The 21,702-nt window shown below is 38.7% G+C and overlaps 1 protein-coding gene across 3 annotated transcripts in view; it reads right to left on the bottom strand.

The window, feature by feature from the left end:
• Positions 1-4,673: 4,673 nt before the first annotated feature.
• Positions 4,674-21,702, bottom strand: part of LOC124261381 (sorting nexin-29-like) — a 37,181-nt gene continuing 20,152 nt past the window's right edge. Inside the window, exons 11-22 of one of the 3 annotated variants that reach the window (XM_046695692.1) lie at positions 19,228-19,315; positions 17,302-17,432; positions 16,404-16,467; positions 16,092-16,220; positions 15,305-15,387; positions 14,851-14,957; positions 13,359-13,475; positions 12,034-12,089; positions 11,341-11,428; positions 10,529-10,669; positions 8,330-8,469; positions 4,674-6,810 (exon numbers count right to left, since the gene is read on the bottom strand). In XM_046695692.1, the coding sequence (XP_046551648.1) occupies positions 6,675-6,810; positions 8,330-8,469; positions 10,529-10,669; positions 11,341-11,428; positions 12,034-12,089; positions 13,359-13,475; positions 14,851-14,957; positions 15,305-15,387; positions 16,092-16,220; positions 16,404-16,467; positions 17,302-17,432; positions 19,228-19,315 (1,280 nt within the window). In that variant the 3' untranslated portion in view covers positions 4,674-6,674. The remainder of the gene's footprint in view (positions 6,811-8,329; positions 8,470-10,528; positions 10,670-11,340; positions 11,429-12,033; positions 12,090-13,358; positions 13,476-14,850; positions 14,958-15,304; positions 15,388-16,091; positions 16,221-16,403; positions 16,468-17,301; positions 17,433-19,227; positions 19,316-21,702) is intronic. The other 2 variants (XM_046695693.1, XM_046695694.1) reach the window with 2 other exon arrangements.

The raw sequence follows: 21,702 nt of genomic DNA, 5'->3' as shown, positions 1-21,702 counted from the left end.
GTCTTTGGCGTGGCGAGTATGTGCTTTAACCACCAGGCTACCCCACCGCCGTTCAATAAAAGAAAAATCAACTATGTGATCAAATAATGTTCACCATTCCCTTCCTTGAAACAATTTCAAACTTAAAGCTTGGCTTTAATAAAACACTGGTGAGTGGTTTACAGAAATGTAAAAATCTTTTGTCAAATCAAAAACAGTAATATTGAAAACCTGTTTCTAAGTGATTTTTGAAACTAATTGTTTATTAAGTTAACAAAAAGAAGACAAACATAAAATAACTTTTCAGGGGAGTGTTAGTCGAGGGTTATTCACTTCCTATACTGACCTTTAGAGTTTTCACTACTGAGATTAGCCGGCAGTCTACTTGAAAACACAGGTGCATTTAACCTTTGTCAGAGTTAAACAAGCGAATGAGATGACTGAAGAATGCAGAGCTGGTTGGACATGGCATGATCAAACACAACATGTGACAGTCCTGATCTGAGCATCTTACATACAATGACTCTACAAGATACACACAGGGTTAATCCTTGGAACACAATGGACTATACCACTCATGCATATTCATCAGCTTTTAGAGGTCAGGGTTTTTCCTTTTCCCCTTTCTATTTTCACAAGTAAAGGGTTTTGAAAAAAAGTACCAATCTACATTTGTTAATTGTTGGCTTGGTGGATTCGAATACAAGCAAAACATCTACCTAACATTTAACTCTAAGGATATAAGTTATAACTTTCCAATAGACATGTTCTTGTTCAAGGAATCACCTACTACATATTCATAACTTTCATTTTATTATCTGATAATATCTATATTTAATCTTACATTTTTACCTTATTGTAAATAAACAAATTAGATTAACAATAGTTCATTTGTCTGATTAGTTGCATGGTAAATATAATTGTGATGACAATGATTCCCTGACAAGGAGTATTGACATTTGAGCATATCTCAGTGTTGGAATGCTTTTACTTGAATCGAGATGTTTAGACAAGGATAATGCTGGTCCTACTGTAGGCCTATATTATTATTGTATATCAATTTTGCCAAAATAAAGGCTATCATTTTAATTATTTTATTCATTATCATTGTTTAAATTCAAATATCATTATTAACTCTTTTACTTTTTTAGAATAGGTAGTTCTTCCTTTGTTTCCAGCAGATTAAAAAAATATGCCTGATGAAGAAATGATGCAGTTCTATTTTCCCAAATAGAAAAAATGTCAACTGATGCTATATATAATTGGGGGCAGGAAAATATGATACAGAATAAAAACCAAATCCTCCAACCCAATCAATGACTTGTCCGTTATCATTTCAAAGGGATGAAATTAACAAATATTTTCTTTTATTCAGTATGGATGTAAAGGTATCAGTTTAAGTCAGTTAAATAAAAAAGAAAATGAACCTCTAAATATTGTCTTGATGAGAAAGATGTGTCATAGAATGAAAACACAAAATAAGCTACTAATGCACAAACAATTTCATCACCAAGAACTGGAAACAACAGTAAGGGAAGGTTACGTTCATGCAGAAACAGTATCTGTCAAATCCTTGACTAAAGTTTTCATATATATACACTGATTAATTAACACAGCCACTAAGCATGCAGGAATTGGTCCCAATATTATCACAATCATTTAGCATTACATTACATATGTTATCAAAATGGCACAATCATCACTTTGAATGAAATATTTGAAAAAAATGTCTCTCATCATGAAACGGGCAAATTGTAAAATGAAGCTTTAATGATTTTTTTCACAGTAATCAATAATGTTTGGTTTGGCCTGGTACACAAATCCAGGTTAATATCAACTTAATGAATACAGGTTGTCCGGATTTTAACAAAGAGTTATCTTTTCCTACCTAAACTGTGCCACCATAGTTGCACGTGAGTGTTCACCCCAAACATTAAACCTGGTGAAAATTTCTGATGAGAGAATACATGTATTTATTTATTTGGGGCTAAAGGTGTCGTTGCTATGGATAAAACAGATATATATCCAATATATATCCAATCTATATATCCTTGGTTCTTTCTGATATACAGAAATGTATTCTGTATACCTAAATGTGCCTTAGGTACATATCTGTGGTAAAAGAGTTGACAACAACCCCTTCAGCCACACTGTGCAATTAAATGGATGCCCTAGTAATAAGTTGATACAATATGCAGCAATATCCGACATGTCATAACAATTATACAAACACTAATGTACATTTGCAACAATACAAAAATATAACAGCAAAAATAAAACCAGGCTCCCGAGCTGATGTAGCTGGCTTAAGACATAAGAGCACTGTTGTTTGGAACCCTGACGGTGATTTGATTGTAAACACACATATCACTGATTGACACTAATCAGCAATGAAAAAAACCTTTTTATGATATTACTACAGTACAGCTGAAGGGGTCGTTGTAAGCAGAGGTACTACAGATACGTACCCCAGGTACGTTTCTGTATACAGATATGTACCCTAAACAAAGTCAAAATACAGAAACGTACCCGGTACCCTAAAAGGCGGACGAGTCCGTATTCCGTGATCCAAAACTAAAACCGTACATAGTTGTTCCCGAGTGGTTTTCATGTGCATCGCGAAATATCCGTTACTGTGTATTCTCATTACTTACATAACGCACTCAAATGTATCTAATACAACAGTATGACAGTTCCGGTCAAGAATACGACACAATGGGAATGGAATCGTCCTAGGGTACGTTTCTGTATTCTCATTATGGCCAGGGTACATATCTGTAGTACCCGTGCCGACAACGACCCCTTCAGCTACAGTACATGTACACATATCAACAAACTTGACAACTAACCACTGTCTGTGAAACAATCAATTCCACAGGTATAATTAACACAATTCAACCTCACCGAAATACTGTCCTTAAACCTAAACCTACATCAGGATTTCATTCACAATAGCCCACATTCATCGTGGTATCTGGTTAAGTGTGGTTGAACCTGGAGCCAGCAAACCATCAGTCGATGGTGTGAACACAGGCGGAGGACGTTGCTGCATCACTATAACCTCTTGACACAGCTGATTCGTGCCATACGAGTCAGCCATTGTGGACACCCATTCAACATTCAGTAACTCTTGGGACAGTACTTTAATATACAGGTTGCTCTTTGATGTCTTCTGCTGGAATAGATAGTTTCCTTGCTCTGGAAGAGGTGTGTCAATTTGGATGATCCATCACCGCTGTCTACTCTTCTCAACAGGTTGCCATACTTCAACTGTTGTCTTTATGTCTATAACACACTATTTTCACTGCTCAGAGGCCAAGTTTGCAATAATTTCTCTCCACAAAGCATTTGTATGGCTATAACCCACCATAACTCTAAACTTTATCAGAGGCTTACAAATGGCACATTGCTACAAATGGTTTTAGGATAGGGTCTCAGATTATGGACAGTCTTGTAGGGAGCTTCAATATATGCAACTGGAATAAGTTAAGCACCATCTCTTGCTTGTTGTCCCCCACTAGCATGTATATTTGGACCTTGATAAATATATCACGCACAAGCTGAACAGATTGTACATAACATATGTTTTTCCAGATGGTCGCAGGAACCAGGTCATATGTTAGTGTGCAGAGAAACAGAGCAAGCAAATGTAAGATTAGCCAAAAAACCATTGCTATGGAACAGTTACAAAATATGTCATTTTATACTCGATTTCAGACTTTGTATGTCATTCAGAAAACATGTTTTGTCAGGAAATTACTACAAGATGCTTCACTTCTTCCAGGTATATATTAACATAGGCTATTACTCCAATCCTACAATTCTTGAAAGTATATAATTCACAGTTTGTTAATGAAGACGATTCCATGAAAATGGTTCCATCTTGATTAATATTTCTTTACAGTATATTTGTAGTTATTTGTGATAAAACATCTTCAAGTTACTTAACTGAGTGTTTGTGAGAAGTAATGTAGCACCTTTCAGTGAAATTATTTTAATAATTCACAATATAATCCAATGACTGAAATCACAACAAAAGTGCCATCTAGCCGGCTGTTGTACTGTTACACTGACTAGTAACTAGCAGAGAATAAATTAACATACATCTACTAATCAACACATTTCTGTATTGAAGGTATAAAATATTCTGTGGCACATACAAAATTAACTGAATCACAATATTTACAACATTATAGCAAGAATAGCTCCGTGATATGAGGTGATTGACATGTGGGCATCAGACATATATTTAACATCAGCGATATAGCATATATATACCAGTCATATAGAAGTTGGTGGAATAGTATGTGAATACACTGTACATGAAAGATACATAGATTATTGTACATGACAGATTATACAGTAATATGACAGGAAAAAGTATATGATATTATCAATAATAACACGAAATATGACTGACTGACTGACTGAGTTTGGTTTTACGCCGCTTTTAGCAATATTCCAGCAACATCACGGTGGGGACACCAGAACTGGGCTTCACACATTGTACCCATGTTGGGATTCGAACCCGGGTCTTCGGCGTGACGAGCCTAACGCTTTAACCGTTAGGCTACCCAACCGCCTCACGAAACATGAACAAAAGAATACATACTAAGAAATAGATTTACTTTAGACAAGCAAGAACGAAGTAACTGTCTTTCTGACTGTTTATAAGCACATAGCTCTTTTCTTTATAGGTGTAGTGTGTAGTTGTGTTTAATTTGCATGAGGGTCAACCCATAGGCATTCTACAGAATTTGAATTTTTCAAAATTGAAATTTACACAAATTAAAAATTTAACATGATTAAAAATGATTGTTGTTAAAACTGGTATCCTTAAGTAGGCTTGGTGGTCTTTTTGTGCCACAGTCATATTGACATGGACTGTAAGGAACTAAGTAGACAAACCAGAGATCGATAGTATGAGCAAGAACCCACAGTGGAAGGTATGATAACACCCAATCAGCAAGGTCACACACTATGAAGATCCAATCCGAGGAAGTCGGCCATTATGACACACATGGGGTATCTATTCTATTTGTAGTCCCCACAAGGGTTATGGCTATGGCTCGCCAAAGAAATATCAATATTCTGAAATATTAATGATATGTAAAATTGCCAAATATTATTAACATTTGTGTTGAATCATGCCTGACAGCATTGAGTATTAACTTCCTGAAAATACTACAAATTAATCCTGTAATGGCTTGAAATGGTAACCCTTAATGGGCCTCATGTAACATACCCAAAATGGGCCTCCTGTTACAAGCAGAATCCAGGGAACTATGAACGATCTGAACTAAACTATTGCACAAAACTATCATGATACACGTCTGGTAAAGCCTGTCCAACAAAACAGACCCTGAAATACAGCAAGCTTAAAGCAGAACAGACAGCTCATGTTTCACAACCAAGTTTGCAAAGACAAATGTATTTTGTAAGTTGATCCAATCTCAATAACTTTGATCTATATTTACCTTTCTGTGTCACTTCTCTGAAATTTGTGTATGAAATATCCAGAAAAACATAATGGCATATTCCATTATTCCATGTTTGTTTTGGGGATACAGAAATCAGATACATGCTGCACGGAATCATATACCTTGATGTAGACTGGCATAATAGACACTCCACCTCAACAGCTTCCTAAAAGAGGATTGTCAGATATTCATGGAGAGAATGTTGTATTGGCGTACAAGCTTGGAATTTGTTTTTCATAAATTTTCCAAGGCATAAAGAGATGCTTATTACAAATTCATAATAAATTACATGCTATGCCCTTTTAGAAATATAATTCAGAAAGACTCACAATGCCTACATTTCAAACTGTCAGAATCCAAGCCTATTAAAATATTTGGTTAAAGGCAATCAGATTGCAGGTAACCTGCTTTAATTATTTCACTTAAACTGTTTGCTCTACAATGTATGTAAATAATTATTGAATAAAAAATGATTAATAATTAGGATCCACTTGTACAAAGCGATTTTAGCACTATGATGATCGTAAGCCTATTAAAAAGTATGGGACTTACGATCACCTTAGCGTTAAGATAGCTTTGTACAAGTGGCCCCAGGTCCTATAACTGACAAATTCACAGGGTTTCCCCATGGAGACAAGGATGCAGATTTATCACAAGGGTTATACGCTCTGATGTACCCTGTGTGTTGCCGTAAACCCTCAACCGCCATGCTGGGATGTTTATATATACACTGTAATCAGATTACAGTGTTTTACATGTAGGATTCTGATTCCTGTCAGAACTGTGTGTAACCTGGGTTAAATGCTACTTAAACATTATTTCAGTCATATCACAAAGAGTTGACATGAGCCTGCTGGTATCACATAACATATATGCACACAGTGAATATTCAGGCACAAGCAGTATGGAATAAGTTTCAGGTAAAGCAGTATGTGTACATAAAACAACATATCATAACACATAATTCACAAAACATTATTCCTTATGAGCTAGGCATAGTGTGTAATTCTATTTTCTACATTAACTGAAGTAAATATAAGGAATATAATACAAATTTCAAAAACATGATATCTTATGCTGCTACCTACAGTAGAAAGAAAAATGTACTTTTTACTATGACCTGAGAATGACAGATTGCATGACATAGCAAAATCTTTAGCTGGCTTTTGACACTGATTTTGTCCCAGGAATTAAATACTACGGGTCAGCAGAGCGTCATTGGGTTGCCCCTTGTGATGATGATGTTGTGCCTTGCTGCAGCTGTTGCTGTGATGGAGCAGGAGGCTGGGCACTCCGTTTCGGGATTACAGGTTTACCTTTCCGGCCTTTCTTACTCCCTTCATCTTGGTCACTGGAAAAATAAACAATTTGAGGAATGTCAGCATGTTTAGAATAAGTGAGGTGAGGTGAAATTGGTTTTTACGTCGTGCTTGAGAATATTTCGCTCATATGACGAGGTGCATGCGTGTGTATGTGTATGTGCGGCTGCTTGTACTAGCCCAGACTTAAGCTGGTTTTATAGTGCTAGCCCACTGAGATACCATGACGCAGTGAAGTATGAATACCCCACTCAGACACATTATACTGACTTTGCGCCGACCAGTCCTTGTTGAACCCATTAATGCCGAGCGCCAGGCAGGGACCAACAAGTACCATATTTCAACGTCTTTTGGTATTACGCGGTCGGGGTTCGAACCCGCAACCTTCCTCTCTCCGGGCGGACGCTCTAACCACTACACCACGGAGGCGGTCGTTTAAAATAAGTGCTAAACAAACTAGGAACAAGAAGACAGCATTATCACTATCACCTGCTATGGGTCAGAGACCCAGCTCAATTACCTACTGTCTGCCTACCGGTGTTGGACCAATTGAACGACCATAGGATTTATTCAACTGATACAATGACTTACCAACATGAAATACTTACATTTTGATATTTTTCAAAATAAATTGAACTTCAAAATACTTTAACAAACCACATGAATAAAATTTTAATTTTTTTGGTGTTTTCCATGATCATTATTCATTTTCCAGTCAATACCTAAAAATTCCATCATTTTTCCATGATTATGACAATTATTTCAATTTTCCATGACTTTTCCAGAAACCCCAAAATTCAATGAGTTTTCCAGGCCTGTGCGAACCCTGGTCACATTAAAATGTTATTTGTTCATATACATTATAAAGCAGCAAATAAGATATAAGACAATATAAACCGTAAAACATGTATCTCTAATAAGCATGCAACCTATCATGTAGCTTCTCAGGAGTGAGTGAGTGAGTTTGGTTTTACACCGCTTTTAGCAATATTCAAGTAATATCACAGCGGGGACACCAGAAGTGGGCTTCACATATTATACGCTTGTGGGGAATTCAAACCGGGTCTTCGGTGTGACAAGCAAGTGCTTAACCACTAGGCTACCCCAGCACCCTTCTCAGGAGGACTAGACACAGAATCTCAAAATGAGTTACAGTGGATTTAACTCTTGAAAATATAATTTATGGCACTAATTTAAACTGTCTTGATAACTATCTCTAATGAAAGCTCACAAATCTGTTCCAATTGCACACACTGAACAGTAAGTAAAATATCATAGATCAAGGTGTAAATAAATTATTGCACAAATTTTCAAAATCAGTCTAAATAAGTCTCTTAGACAAGCATGCAAGCTGTAATTCATATAACTTTATAAGTTGTTTCTGAGAAAACGTGTCCCCATTTCATGCAGTAAGTGGCTCTATGTAAAAAGGCAAGGAGCAAGGGCCTTAACTCTCTAAAAAATGAATTCACTACAATTTTGGAATACTTCGGTTTCAGAAAATACAACTGTTAGTAACTATTTTGGTATAAAATCCAAGACACTCCTTACTTGAAGAATGGTAGGATGGTCATTAAACTTTCTTTTGTGACGTTTGCAACAAATTGTTCATTCTTCTCCATGAGTAGGTTGATTACTTGACGAAGGTACTTCTGGAGTGACAGACGACGAACCTCCACCACCTTGGCATCCTGAAAATATATTGGACACGCCTGGGTCAACACAAGTAGGACATGTCTGGGTCAACACAAGTAGGACACACCTGAGTCAACACAAGTAGGACATACCTGGGTCAACACAAGTAGGACATACCTGGGTCAACACAAGTAGGACATACCTGGGTCAACACAAGTAGGACATACCTGGGTCAACACAAGTAGGACATACCTGGGTCAACACAAGTAGGACCTGGGTCAACACAAGTAGGACACCTGGGTCAACACAAGTAGGACATACCTGGGTCAACACAAGTAGGACATGGGTCAACACAAGTAGGACATACCTGGGTCAACACAAGTAGGACATACCTGGGTCAACACAAGTAGGACATACCTGGGTCAACACAAGTAGGACATACCTGGGTCAACACAAGTAGGACATACCTGGGTCAACACAAGTAGGACATACCTGGGTCAACACAAGTAGGACATACCTGGGTCAACACAAGTAGGACATACCTGGGTCAACACAAGTAGGACATACCTGGGTCAACACAAGTAGGACATACCTGGGTCAACACAAGTAGGACATACCTGAGTCAACACACAAGTAGGACATACCTGTAGGACATACCCAACACAAGTAGGACATACCTGGGTCAACACAAGTAGGACATACCTGGGTCAACACAAGTAGGACATACCTGGGTCAACACAAGTAGGACATACCTGGGTCAACACAAGTAGGACATACCTGAGTCAACACAAGTAGGACATACCTGGGTCAACACAAGTAGGACATACCACAAGTAGGACATAACACAAGTAGTAGGACATACCTGGGTCAACACAAGTAGGACATACCTGGGTCAACACAAGTAGGACATACCTGGGTCAACACAAGTAGGACATGGGTCAACCTGGGACATACCTGGGTCAACACAAGTAGGACATACCTGGGTCAACACAAGTAGGACATACCTGGGTCAACACAAGTAGGACATGCCTGGTCAACACAAGTAGGACATACCTGGGTCAACACAAGTAGGACATATCTGGGTCAACACAAGTAGGACATGCCTGAGTCAACACAAGTAGGACATACCTGGGTCAACACAAGTAGGACATACCTGGGTCAACACAAGTAGGACATGCCTGGGTCAACACAAGTAGGACATGCCTGGGTCAACACAAGTAGGACATACCTGGGTCAACACAAGTAGGACATACCTGGGTCAGTAGGACACACAAGTAGGACATGCCTGGGTCAACACAAGTAGGACACACCTGAGTCAACACAAGTAGGACATACCTGGGTCAACACAAGTAGGACATACCTGGGTCAACACAAGTAGGACATACCTGGGTCAACACAAGTAGGACATGCCTGGGTCAACACAAGTAGGACATACCTGGGTCAACACAAGTAGGACACCTGAGTCAACACAAGTAGGACATACCTGGGTCAACACAAGTAGGACATGCCTGGAGTCAACACAAGTAGGACATGCCTGGGTCAACACAAGTAGGTCAACACAAGTAGGACATGCCTGGGTCAACACAAGTAGGACATGCCTGGGTCAACACAAGTAGGACATGCCTGGGTCAACACAAGTAGGACATACCTGGGTCAACACAAGTAGGACATACCTGGGTCAACACAAGTAGGACATACCTGGGTCAACACAAGTAGGACATACCTGGGTCAACACAAGTAGGACATGCCTGGGTCAACACAAGTAGGACATGCCTGGGTCAACACAAGTAGGACATGCCTGGGTCAACACAAGTAGCAGGACATACCTGGGTCAACACAAGTAGGACACACCTGGGTCAACACAAGTAGGACATGCCTGGGTCAACACAAGTAGGACATGCCTGGGTCAACACAAATAGGACATGCCTGGGTCAACACAAGTAGGACATAAGTACGATATGGTGTAGGGTGTAGGGATAGAGTGCAGTGTCTTGAACATTTGAACAAGCATACTTTTCGTTAAATGGGACAGGTAGTTTGCTTCAGCATACAACTGAGAACCATCCTTTGAGATGAAAATGACACACATAATGTTGTGGAAAAAAGACTCCTCACCTTGCTGCCAATTGTTTTCTTGGGTGGGAATTCATATTTGCTGACCATCGGGTAAAGTTTTTTTAACTTGACATGTAGATCATGAAACTGGCTATATCGGCGGTAGACATTCCATTCTTCATCTCGTATCCGGACAAAAACCTGAGCAACAAATCATAAACACACTAAATGTTTGATAAAATCTGTATATTAACTGCTGCATATTAATCATTTTCAAATTTCATATATATGATGCCACAGTTAATTAAGTGTTCATGTGAGAAGTCTGTATCTTCTGTCTGTGTCTGTAGTTACGTCTGAAATCTGTGTCTTGGGTCTGTCTGGAGTGTGTCTCTGTGTTTTCAGTCTGTATCTTGAACTTCTGTCTGGAATCTGTGGTATATGTTTTGGAGCCTAAGTATGAAACCCATCCTAAGTCTGGGGTTTGTGTCTGAAGTCTTATGTCTGGGTCTGGAGAGTATGTGAAGAGCCTGTGTCTTATGTCTGGGTCTGGAGTGTATGTGAAGAGCCTGTGTCTTATGTCTGGGTCTGGAGTGTATGTGAAGAGCGTGTGTCTTATGTCTGGGTCTGGAGTGTATGTGAAGAGCCTGTGTCTTGTGTCTGTGTCTGGATTGTATGTGAAGAGCCTGTGTCTTGTGTCTGTGTCTGAAATCTGTTTGGAGTCTGTGCCCATTGTCTGTCTGAAGTCAGTTCCATGTCTTTCCATCTGGAGTCTGTCTGACATTTTCTGGAGTGCATGTGAGTGTGTCTAATGTTCATGTCTAGGTGTCTGTGTCTGAAGTCTGTGTCTGAGGTCTGTGGTTGACACTAACCTGGTACACATGGTGTGAGTCGGTGGCAGTTCCTCTGATAAAGGCTGAAGGGATCCAAATGTTCACCAGGGTCCGAGGCAAAGCAAGGCTGGAAATGAGAAAAACACACCAAACAGTCAGACAAGGAAGAGTATACAGATAACTAGTACTTCAAATTAGTGGTGGTCCGATTAGTTGAAATAATCGAAGATTGGTCACAATGACTAAACGACCAAGCAATCGATCATGTTTTCTCATAATCGAACACAAACAATTTTGGAACACATGTTTGCATTAACAACATTTTTCACAAGGTTGGTTTTCGTTACATTTCATAAGCACTACAAGCTCGTTCCTTGTCATGATTGAATTTATCTTAAACACTCCAGGAAATTTATGTTCCTAACATACTAGTCATCCTTTAAAGATGTGACATTTGGAAGTGCATTTTGTGCAATTTGCAAAGAAAAAACCCTGAAAGAACTACATATTTTTTCTATATTTTTGGTGCATTAACAAACATAACCAACAAAATTTGATAAATGACGCTAACCAATTATTTTCGATGATTGATCGGTTGTAATGAACCAATCATCAATTGTGAGATTATAACCAATTCCCAACACTACTTCAAAATATATAAACACTTCTTTATCATCATTTCAATATGACTGTTCCTTGCTATAATACAAAGACCAACATGACAAAACATACACATCTGCTTCCCCTGGTATGGAGTCTTCGATGGAAGCCTGGGCATCATATGGCAGCTGAAACAAGAGAGAGAGTGTATCAGCTACAAGTACGGCTGACACTGTAATCACCGGACTCTCATTGGTAAGGGTACCCAGTTGTCTTTGACACCATGTTTAGTTCTGCAGTGTTGTGCCCTGTGTATTGCAGGAACATCTGAACATGGTTTTGATTCGTCGATTTGCCCCGATTGTGTTTCTAGGTCTGTCAGTATGATAGCCATGCTTGCTGGTCTCACCAAAGTCATAAAAGTTGAAGACCCGGATCAAGTCCGGCTTTCCTGGTACACCTACAGAAGACCGGGTACCTACCAGCCATATTGTTTAGTGTCACGTCACCCTAACCCTAACCCTTACGCTAACCCTAAACCTAACCCTAAGTAAACTCACGTGCTTTCAAAGATGGCGGGAGGTATCCAGTATTCTGCAGTCTTATTGCTTTCCTTTCACATCAAGATGAGATGCAAGATACAACTAAAATACTGTTCAGTACTCATCTCACACATCTGATGAGTGCTGAATCTCTTGGGTGACCCGCTCTTCATAGTAATATCCCCAAGAAGAGGAGCAATATGGCTGTAGACTGGAACTAACTTTCATACTCCACATAGACTGACCAGTGGTCAAAGGAACTGCATCATGCTATACTAAGTTGGGTCCCTTGGCTGCACCAGGATCTGCTACTCCAGATCCCAGATTTCCATCATCAAGATCTTTATACAAATCAAAACTTCTGTCCATGAGTTTCACTAATATCATCAAGATGATAAATGCCATTCAGACTGTCTTCCCGTATTAAGATGACATGATACAACAGAAAAACTGGTCACAGTGGGGTTAGACTTATCTAACTTATATAGGCACTTTTGTGTTGTACAAAAACATGATTCCCATATAACAAATAGTTAAAACATGACGATATAACATTTATAACAGTTTTATATAACATGTATAACAGTTATAGCACTGTAATCCAGATATAAGTGCAGCAAGTGCAGCACCAGTTATATATTAAGGTTACAACATGGTTGTAACACATGGCTAAAACCATGGCCATAGATGCCCATAAACACATTTATACATTACATTTAAAACACTGAGTTAAGTCATAGTCATAATCCAGTTATATATTCTATATAGACATATTAATAACAGTTACACCCTACATTTATAAGAAAGTTATAACATGGCTTCAACCTAGTTATATGTACAGTTTGGAAAATAATAACAATCATGTCCTACATATTTAAACTGCAGTCATATTCACAAGTAACCAAGGTAACTCACTGGACCACGGAGGTCCACCAGCTCCTGGCGGAGTTGCTTCAGCAGCGTCTCCTTACAGTTGAGTTGTCGATGCAGCAGCTCATTAAACTCCATCAGCTCACCATGCATTTCAGCTACCTGTGACATTGCAATTAACTTTTAACACTACCTCCATTAGGATATCAAAGTATGGCATTACGTCTCTAAAGTACTGTCGGAAATAGAAAAAAACTGTTTTTAGACTGTTACTCTGTATCACTAAAATTTACACAATTGCAAATAGCATATGTCGAAATAACCCACATCGGCCTAACTGGGCGTTCAGGGGGATGCGTAATAGGATATCCAGAAAAGCATGTTTACTCGTAAAATCGGGCAAAACTTAGAACAAATACGAATAGCTGCTGAAAACAATAGATCAGACTATAGATGACAATTAGGTCGCTCAGCCAGGTATGACGACGGACCGTCGACTCACATGGCATGAAATGCATGTGCTGCCCACAGGCACAAGGGTCATCTCAAAGATATTTTATGTTTTTTCATATGTATTGAATATGTTTCTATTGATTATCTTATCTTAGCTAATATCTCAGTTCCCCAGCCCGACCCCAACCACCGTCTGCGACACCCGTCCTGGTTTTGCTTTTGAGACGACCCCTCCTACCTGTTTCTTTTTATTGTGATAGTGAGACGCCATGGTAGCTACATCCTTAATAGTTTCAGTATTAAAGTTATTATTTTTTACATCTGCTATCGTTTATAATGAAGCTAAGTCTAATTTTAATAATGATCATTTAAAAAGTGTCGTTTGTAATACAATATCATCGCACACTAATTTGCATAAAGCTATGGTCTGTTCTGAAATACCTGCATTGCTCATTTCTGCACTAATCTCTTCTCAGTAAAATCCTTCTTTTACATTTCCTTTCTCCCTCCCTCAGCGACTGTAGTTAGGCCGAACTTAGTTTAACAGATATTTCACACTTTCACATATTAACTACCTAAATTGTAGATATAAATGTGAAAAAACATTTTTTTTCTATTTCCGACAGTACTTTAGCATGAAGTTCTTAATTATTTTAAGCTCTTGCAGGGTCTCCTTTTCATTTCAGAATTCAAACAACAGTTGTCATTGTGTAAAATTTTAAGAATTGCAATGGCATCCAGTTATCTTTGCAAGTAAATGTGGATTGTCCTCCTCCATGGTGGCCTAGTGGTAAAGGTGTTGCTTCATCTCACTGACGGCACAGGTTTGATTCCCTGTACATGGACACATTGGGTGAAGCAAATTCTTGGTGTCACTTTTCTGTCTACATTTAGTATATCATGCAGTATGTTTCCATGTATTTGTACAGGAGCAGCATTAGGATACCCATTCTCTTGTCTGACAATCCATTTCATTATGAAATAAATACATTTATAAACATTCTTGTTGTCATCTGTGATGAGAAAGTTGGAATAATGGTGAAAATAGTATAGAACTCAGCACATTCTCTCACTCTGGTCGTACCTGGATGAGTTTCTTCTCGTACTCTGACGCCTCGTAGCTGTAGTCAATCATGGGTTTCTCAGGGGGGATGGTTGGCTGGGGCTCCTCCAGGCTCACTCCAAGGTTAGCTGACAAACACAAAGCAAGCAATAATATTTCACACATTCGTTTACAAGCCATTTAAAACTTCAACATGTTCTTGTATTAGACCTGACCAAGGCTAGCCTGTCTAAAAGTTTGTTTCCAATATTGCTGAAATTCAGAGCTATTAATATGAATCTCATCTTAAATCTGACCAACAAGAGTTTTGAAATATGACCACTTGGTCTTGTTCCTGAAAATATGGTCTTCAATCCCTAGTTGTCTTCCAGAACACCTTTTATGACCAGTCTTCTATAGGTTTACTGGTTATAATGAACTTGACATGAACTTCATGAGAATGTGGATATTGAGAGAATATGAGTTCGCAGCGTACCATCTTTGTTTACAGCCTCAGTCCTCAGAAGTTGAACAGCGTTCACGTACTTCCGTAGCTGGTGCTTCAACAGCTCATTCTCCCTGCACAGCGAACACAACAGCAGGACACAGGTGAGACACAGGTGAGAAAGACTGACTACCTTACTACTAGTCAGACACTGTGTGAAATATTCCAAATACATTTTAGCCAATATATTTAAGAGTGAGTGATTGAGTGACTAGTTTTATGCCGCTTTTAGCAATATTCCAGCAATATCACAGCAGAGGACACCAGAAATGGGCTTCACACATTGTACCCATGTGGGGAATCGAACCTGGGCCTTCGGCGTGACGAGCGAATGCTTTACCCCTTGGCTACCCACTGCCCCAATAATATATTTAAGAAAAGGATGTACTTGTGAAGGACAAACGGGAATGAAAATCACTAGATACTTCTTGAATGCCTGTAGTCTGGCAAGGTCTGATCAGAAATATGTATAAAGTGGAAAGAGTGCATGTCACCATGGCAACTTCTGTGATGCCTGTTGTATAATTAGGTCCAATTAGTACCATTTATGTAGCTTGTAACTATAGTTATGGCGCTGTATCTATTGAAATATACTGTTGCGATGCTTATGGCTGATAAAGGTCCAACCATTAACATTGTGGAAGGCAATAACTATGGTAACTATGCTTGTTCCCATGACAACATTCTTCTCTGATGCCAGAGTCTTGACAAGATCCAGCCAGTAACAATCATGACTGCATCTAACATGGTAACAGTGCTGGTTCCCATGGCAACTTACTTCTGCAATGCTTGTATCTTAGCAAGGTCCATCTCCTGCCGAGACTGCTGCTGCAACTTCAGCTCCTCAATCTCAGCACGCAACATCGATGAGGTCTCCATCTCATGCTCCAACATCGCCTTCACTGACCTGGGACATACAATGTATCACATGGTCCCAACAATCGGCAAAGAGATGGAAATTACAATTACAGACTACTGTTGTTTTTCAGTTTGATTGTAACCATGGTAACAGACGAACCACCAGCCTTAATCTATTGTACATAGATAAAGGTTGATGAACTTGATGTTATTAATGCTTATTATAACTCACTTGTTTTGTTCTTCAACTTCATCCTTCCGCAACATCATGGCAACTACAGCTTGCTTCAAGTCACCTACAGTGAAAAACAATAAATCTCTTCCCATGTGTTCCTTGACTAACAAAGTAAGGGACCATTGATAATTTATGGCTAGGAGGTGTTGATGATTCTTATGGAGAAGTATGTACAATGTGAATGACCCCAATAAATTTATGCACAAAGTAAGTGACACTCTCCTGCAAGTCACTTACAAAATCAATGAATCTCCCTGGTATATGTGAACAAAACTGATGACACGCATCCACGCATGCACTCACGCGGGCACGCATGCACGACGTCATCATCATCCCCCTAACCATAAATTATGAAAGGTCCATCTATGTAGCACCAAAATTATATTGGTAATACTCACCATCAGTTTTAAACTTGCTTTAAGGAAGACACAGATAAATCTTTAAACAAGAGTAGCATGTTGACGGATACAAATTATTTACATACAACAAAAATAATAAATTACTTCAAATATGTCACTTTAAAAAATCTATCCATATATATAATACTTCTGATAAAAAATATCAGCTGTGTTTTTTATTTCAATAAATAGAATTAGTCATGTGGGAAATATTACAGCAAATAAATTAACATGACAAAGCTCATGTAAAAGAAGTGAGGGAGAGGACAGTATAGTAAGCCGACAATTGTTAGTAGCGAAAGTGTTAATGGTAAAAAAAACTGTGTGTTAGAAATAGGAATAAACATATGCTAAAAACTTGTTATAGAGAAATAGTATACAGGATGTGTGGAGAGTGAAGCAACGGAATGAACCCGAACTGAACGTCCCAGTGAGGAGGATTGTTAGTAAGAAGGCTATGCTAGCTACTGCATGCCTATCAAGTAATCTTATCTCACTCTTCTCAGCTGCCGTCTTAGGGCTGGAGGGCAGGGCAATGAGACTAGTTGTGTGACACATACTCTGCCCACTGATTCCCTGCTGTTCCAACACTTCGTCAATGCTGCCACCATCTCCTTGGGTACGGGGGCTGGAATGACGGGATGAGGAAACAGTGAGACACTTCATGTTAGTGGGTGAGTATGGTTCAATGCCACTTTTAACAGTGTTACATTTATTTTAGTGTTCATTAATGTATTTTGTTAAGATTAATTCACAGTGAGTGGATAAGCGGAAAATCATAATTATCTCCCCTGAACTGTTACAGTGTATATAATCAGTGACGAATAAGAGCATGCTGACATTGTTCAAAATAAGCACTTGTACGAAGACCAGTAACACGTTTGTTTGTTTAACATTGCATTCAGCAATATTCCAGCTATATGGCAGTCATCAGACAGTTCTTTGATCAACAGCATGAGCATTGATCTACACATTGGAACATAATGACATGTGTCAGGCAAGTCTGTAAGCCTGACCACCTGATCCTGTTAGCTGCGTTTTACGATAAGCATGCCGATGCATGCCGATTAACATACAGTACAACCAGAAATTATTGAAAATTTAAAAATTGTAATTTTTTAACTCATTACTCCAAATAAATGTGAATATTAGCAGAACATAACTCCAGATTCAAAGACAGGCGAACACTTAGTATTTTGTCAAGTCACCATTGGCAGCAATGCAGGCTTCAATGCGGCGGGGCATACTACTATCGGATCAAAGAAGTTAGAAAGTCGTGGTCCATGCTGTCCCAATATCGGACCACCTCTTCTTTCATTTTAGCAATATTTGTCAGATTTTTCTTATTGACACTTTCCTTCATAAGTCCTCAAACATTTTCTATTGGATTTAGGTCAGGGCTATAGCTTGGCCAATCCAATAATGTCATATTTTGGGTCCGAAACCAGGCCTGTGAATGCTTTGAACGATGTTTTGGGTCGTTGTCCTGCTGGAAAATCCAAACATTTCCATAGAACACATGAACAGATGGAAGTAAATGTCCCTCGAGAATATCTGTGTATCGCTCACTGTTCATATTCCCTTCAAATACACAGAGGGACGTGGCCCCTAACACAGATATGCCAACCCACACTTTAAATTTCGGACTGTACTTTTGGTGCTGATACAAAGGTTTTTCAGTTTGTTTGGTCCAGAATTTCAGTGTATTAGGAAACAGCCACACAGAACTTTCATCTGAGAAAATCACATTGTCCCAGTTAAAAGTTTTATGCTGTAAGCACCAGTTCAACCTTTGCTCCTTTTGTTCAGGTTTCATGATCGGTGATGGAATTCCTCGACTTTTCTGCCAACCCATTGCATGCAGCTCAGTTCTAATTGTCTCCTTACAGACAGCCACAGTTCCTCTATCAATCATATCCAGCCTTAAGTTTTCTAAACTCCTTTGTTTGTTTTTAGAAACAAGAATACAAAGCCGCCTCCTATCACCGACAGTCAATTTTCTGGGCCTACCTGGTGCTCAATGCCATATTCATTTGCAATATTTTTCAAAACACGATAAACAGTGGACAAAGGGATGCCTGTTCTACTTGAAATCACTTTAGCTGATCTGATGTCATTGTTATAATACTCTAAAATCAACTTCCTCTTCTCTAAATCATCCATACTGAGGATCACTGAAAATGTAGTCTGCTAGCAAGTAAACAAAGGGGGATAACTCTTCACATACTAATGACAAAGGATTAACTGAGTTGTCTCTCTTGAATGAAACCAAGCACTTGATAGCTAGTCAAGGTTGTTTATACTAGAAATCCAATTAAACATATTCCTAAAATTCTCAATAATTTCTGGTCATACTATATAATTTGGTGATTACAATCAGAAACTTATGAAGGTAATTACGATGTGATGCATGTGATACTGACCTTTGATTGAGCCCCTTCTGTACCATAGCCAGAGCCAGGGCAGCAGACTCAACATCCTCTCCTGCGTACCCCAGTACCTCAGAATCCACTGTATATAGCATTGTATACACTAGGTATGAATAACGTCAATAGCATAATCATATCTCACAGTAACATTGATCCTTGACCTCTAATTTAAAGCTTCATTCATTATATGGTTTGGAGATTTTTTCTCAAAATAACAAAATTCAGTATTCCAATAGTGCCAAAGCCCTGTAGCTCACCTGGATATCTAGTAGGCGTCAGTTTAAAATTTCAATAGAAACAGCAACTTCACAAATGTTGACGTGAACTTTGACATTTGAGTCCTCCTTGGGGTACTTATAAACATTTTATGTCCACTAAAAATTCATACGACAGTTGTAACTATATTTTGAATAAAATATTTACAAAACAAAAAACTTGTTTTTGTCTTGTTTGACCACCCCTTCAGGGCCCCCCAGGCACGCAGCCAAGAGAAGGTAACCTCGCTAATCACTTTCCATGCTGTCCCACATTCATTTTCATCTATACTCCCACTAAATGATGCTATATTTTGTATTTATCAGTTACTTTAAAAGTTGCAACTCGTAACAATACATCAGTTGCTCCTGTAAATAATGATGCAGGAAACATACTACAGGTACGGGAGCTGACACCACGTACAGTCGAGCACCGATGTGTTGAACTCTGATAACTCGATATCTTGGTTGTCTGGATGTAACATCTCGGTCCTGGCAAAATTCTTCATAATTTATCATTATTCAAGCTCTTTTAACTTGATTCGGATGTCTCGATATTTCGGATATCTCGATATAATTTCATTGTCCCAACAAGCAAAATTACCCTTTTAACTCGATATTTGCAAAGAAACTTGATAATCACCTACCTTTCATGGGCAAGTATCCCTCTGAACTGAGGTTGTTTCCACACGTTTACACACGGTGCGGCATGAATCAAAGGGATGCGGTAGTGTAAACTAATTAGGGCTAATTGAGTTGAAGGTGTCACTTGTTTGTTTTTTAATTAGGGTTAATTAAGAAGGAATTAATTAGGAAGTACTCACTGTTACGACTAAACACTACTGATAACGGATTATAGTTTCGAATCAAAACATACTGAGAAGCATTTTGTTTTCTTAAACATAGTGATATGTGATGATATGCCCTGGTCGGATGTCTCGAAGTTCGGATAACTCGATATTTTTTCTTGGTCCCATGAATATCGAGACAACGGTGCTCGACTGTATTTCAGTCCTGTAAGTAGGATTTTCATAAGCATCCCCTGAATGTCACTGTTTTAAGTTTAATGTTTAATCAGGCAGGACAGTAAGTAGGTCAGTATGAATTAACTTTGGACATCTTTCTGCTAGGTTTTTGTTTCACAGCTCATTGCATCTGCAGAATAAGCAACTAAAAGTGTGGCCATAAAATGCTGGAACCACCCTCTTCCATTATGATGACATGCAGCAACCATATGTATTGCTAATAAGAGTTATCTATCCTTGCAATGAGATGCATCTGGAGTTATCTACCTTGGAATGCCCACTTACATCCTGTATCCTACCCATCTTTGGGTACTGTTTGCTCGAGTACCTATCACAACCTCTGTCTAAGCACAAAGGTCAAATATAGGTTAAAATCACGATACTGCATACTGTTGCTTATATGTTGTGAGTCTCAATACTAAAAAAAATAAAAAATACTAGCGCCTTGAGCATGTACTAGTTGTGTGGATATGTGCGCTATATAAATATCCTGTAGTGATAATGACAAAGACCTAACACAATACCAATTCTCATCACATTTTAAATGAAACTGGTAATGGCCATAAACCGATTCTTCACAGCTGCCATGGTAAAATCTTGAAAATTGATCACACCACTTGTCAAGTGATATTTGAAAAGATGGTATTAATGACATGACACAAGCTCACATGACTCTCCATCAGGTGTGCTAATAAAGTAAGTACCCATCATCAAGACGGATATGGGTGGATGTTAAAATAATACAATTTCAATTTTTGTTAGTGTTCATTGTGGATCTATCTCACACTTTGAACCTGATGATGTTCTGTATCTCTTGGACACAGACAATGTGTCACTTACGATATGTCTGTTATATAACACATTGTCTGCAGTGCTATTTCAGTTATCTCTAGGACACAGACAATGTGTCACTTACGATATGTCTGTTATATAACACATTGTCTGCAGTGCTATTTCAGTTATCTCTAGGACACAGACAATGTGTCGGTTACAATATGTCTGTTACATAACACAATGTCTGCAGTGCTATTTCAGTTATCTCTAGGACACAGACAATGTGTCGGTTACAATACGTCTGTTACATAACACAATGTCTGCAGTGCTATTTCAGTTATCTCTAGGACACAGACAATGTGTCGGTTACAATAACACGTCTGTTACATAACACAATGTCTGCAGTGCTATTTCAG

This window comes from Haliotis rubra, unplaced genomic scaffold (genome assembly GCF_003918875.1).
Source record: "Haliotis rubra isolate DU_JTF1 unplaced genomic scaffold, ASM391887v1 Scf8, whole genome shotgun sequence".
Taxonomy (NCBI): Eukaryota; Metazoa; Mollusca; class Gastropoda; order Lepetellida; family Haliotidae; genus Haliotis; species Haliotis rubra.
The sequence above is the reverse complement of the archived record's forward strand: the minus strand, read 5'-3'. Positions and strand labels throughout refer to the sequence as shown.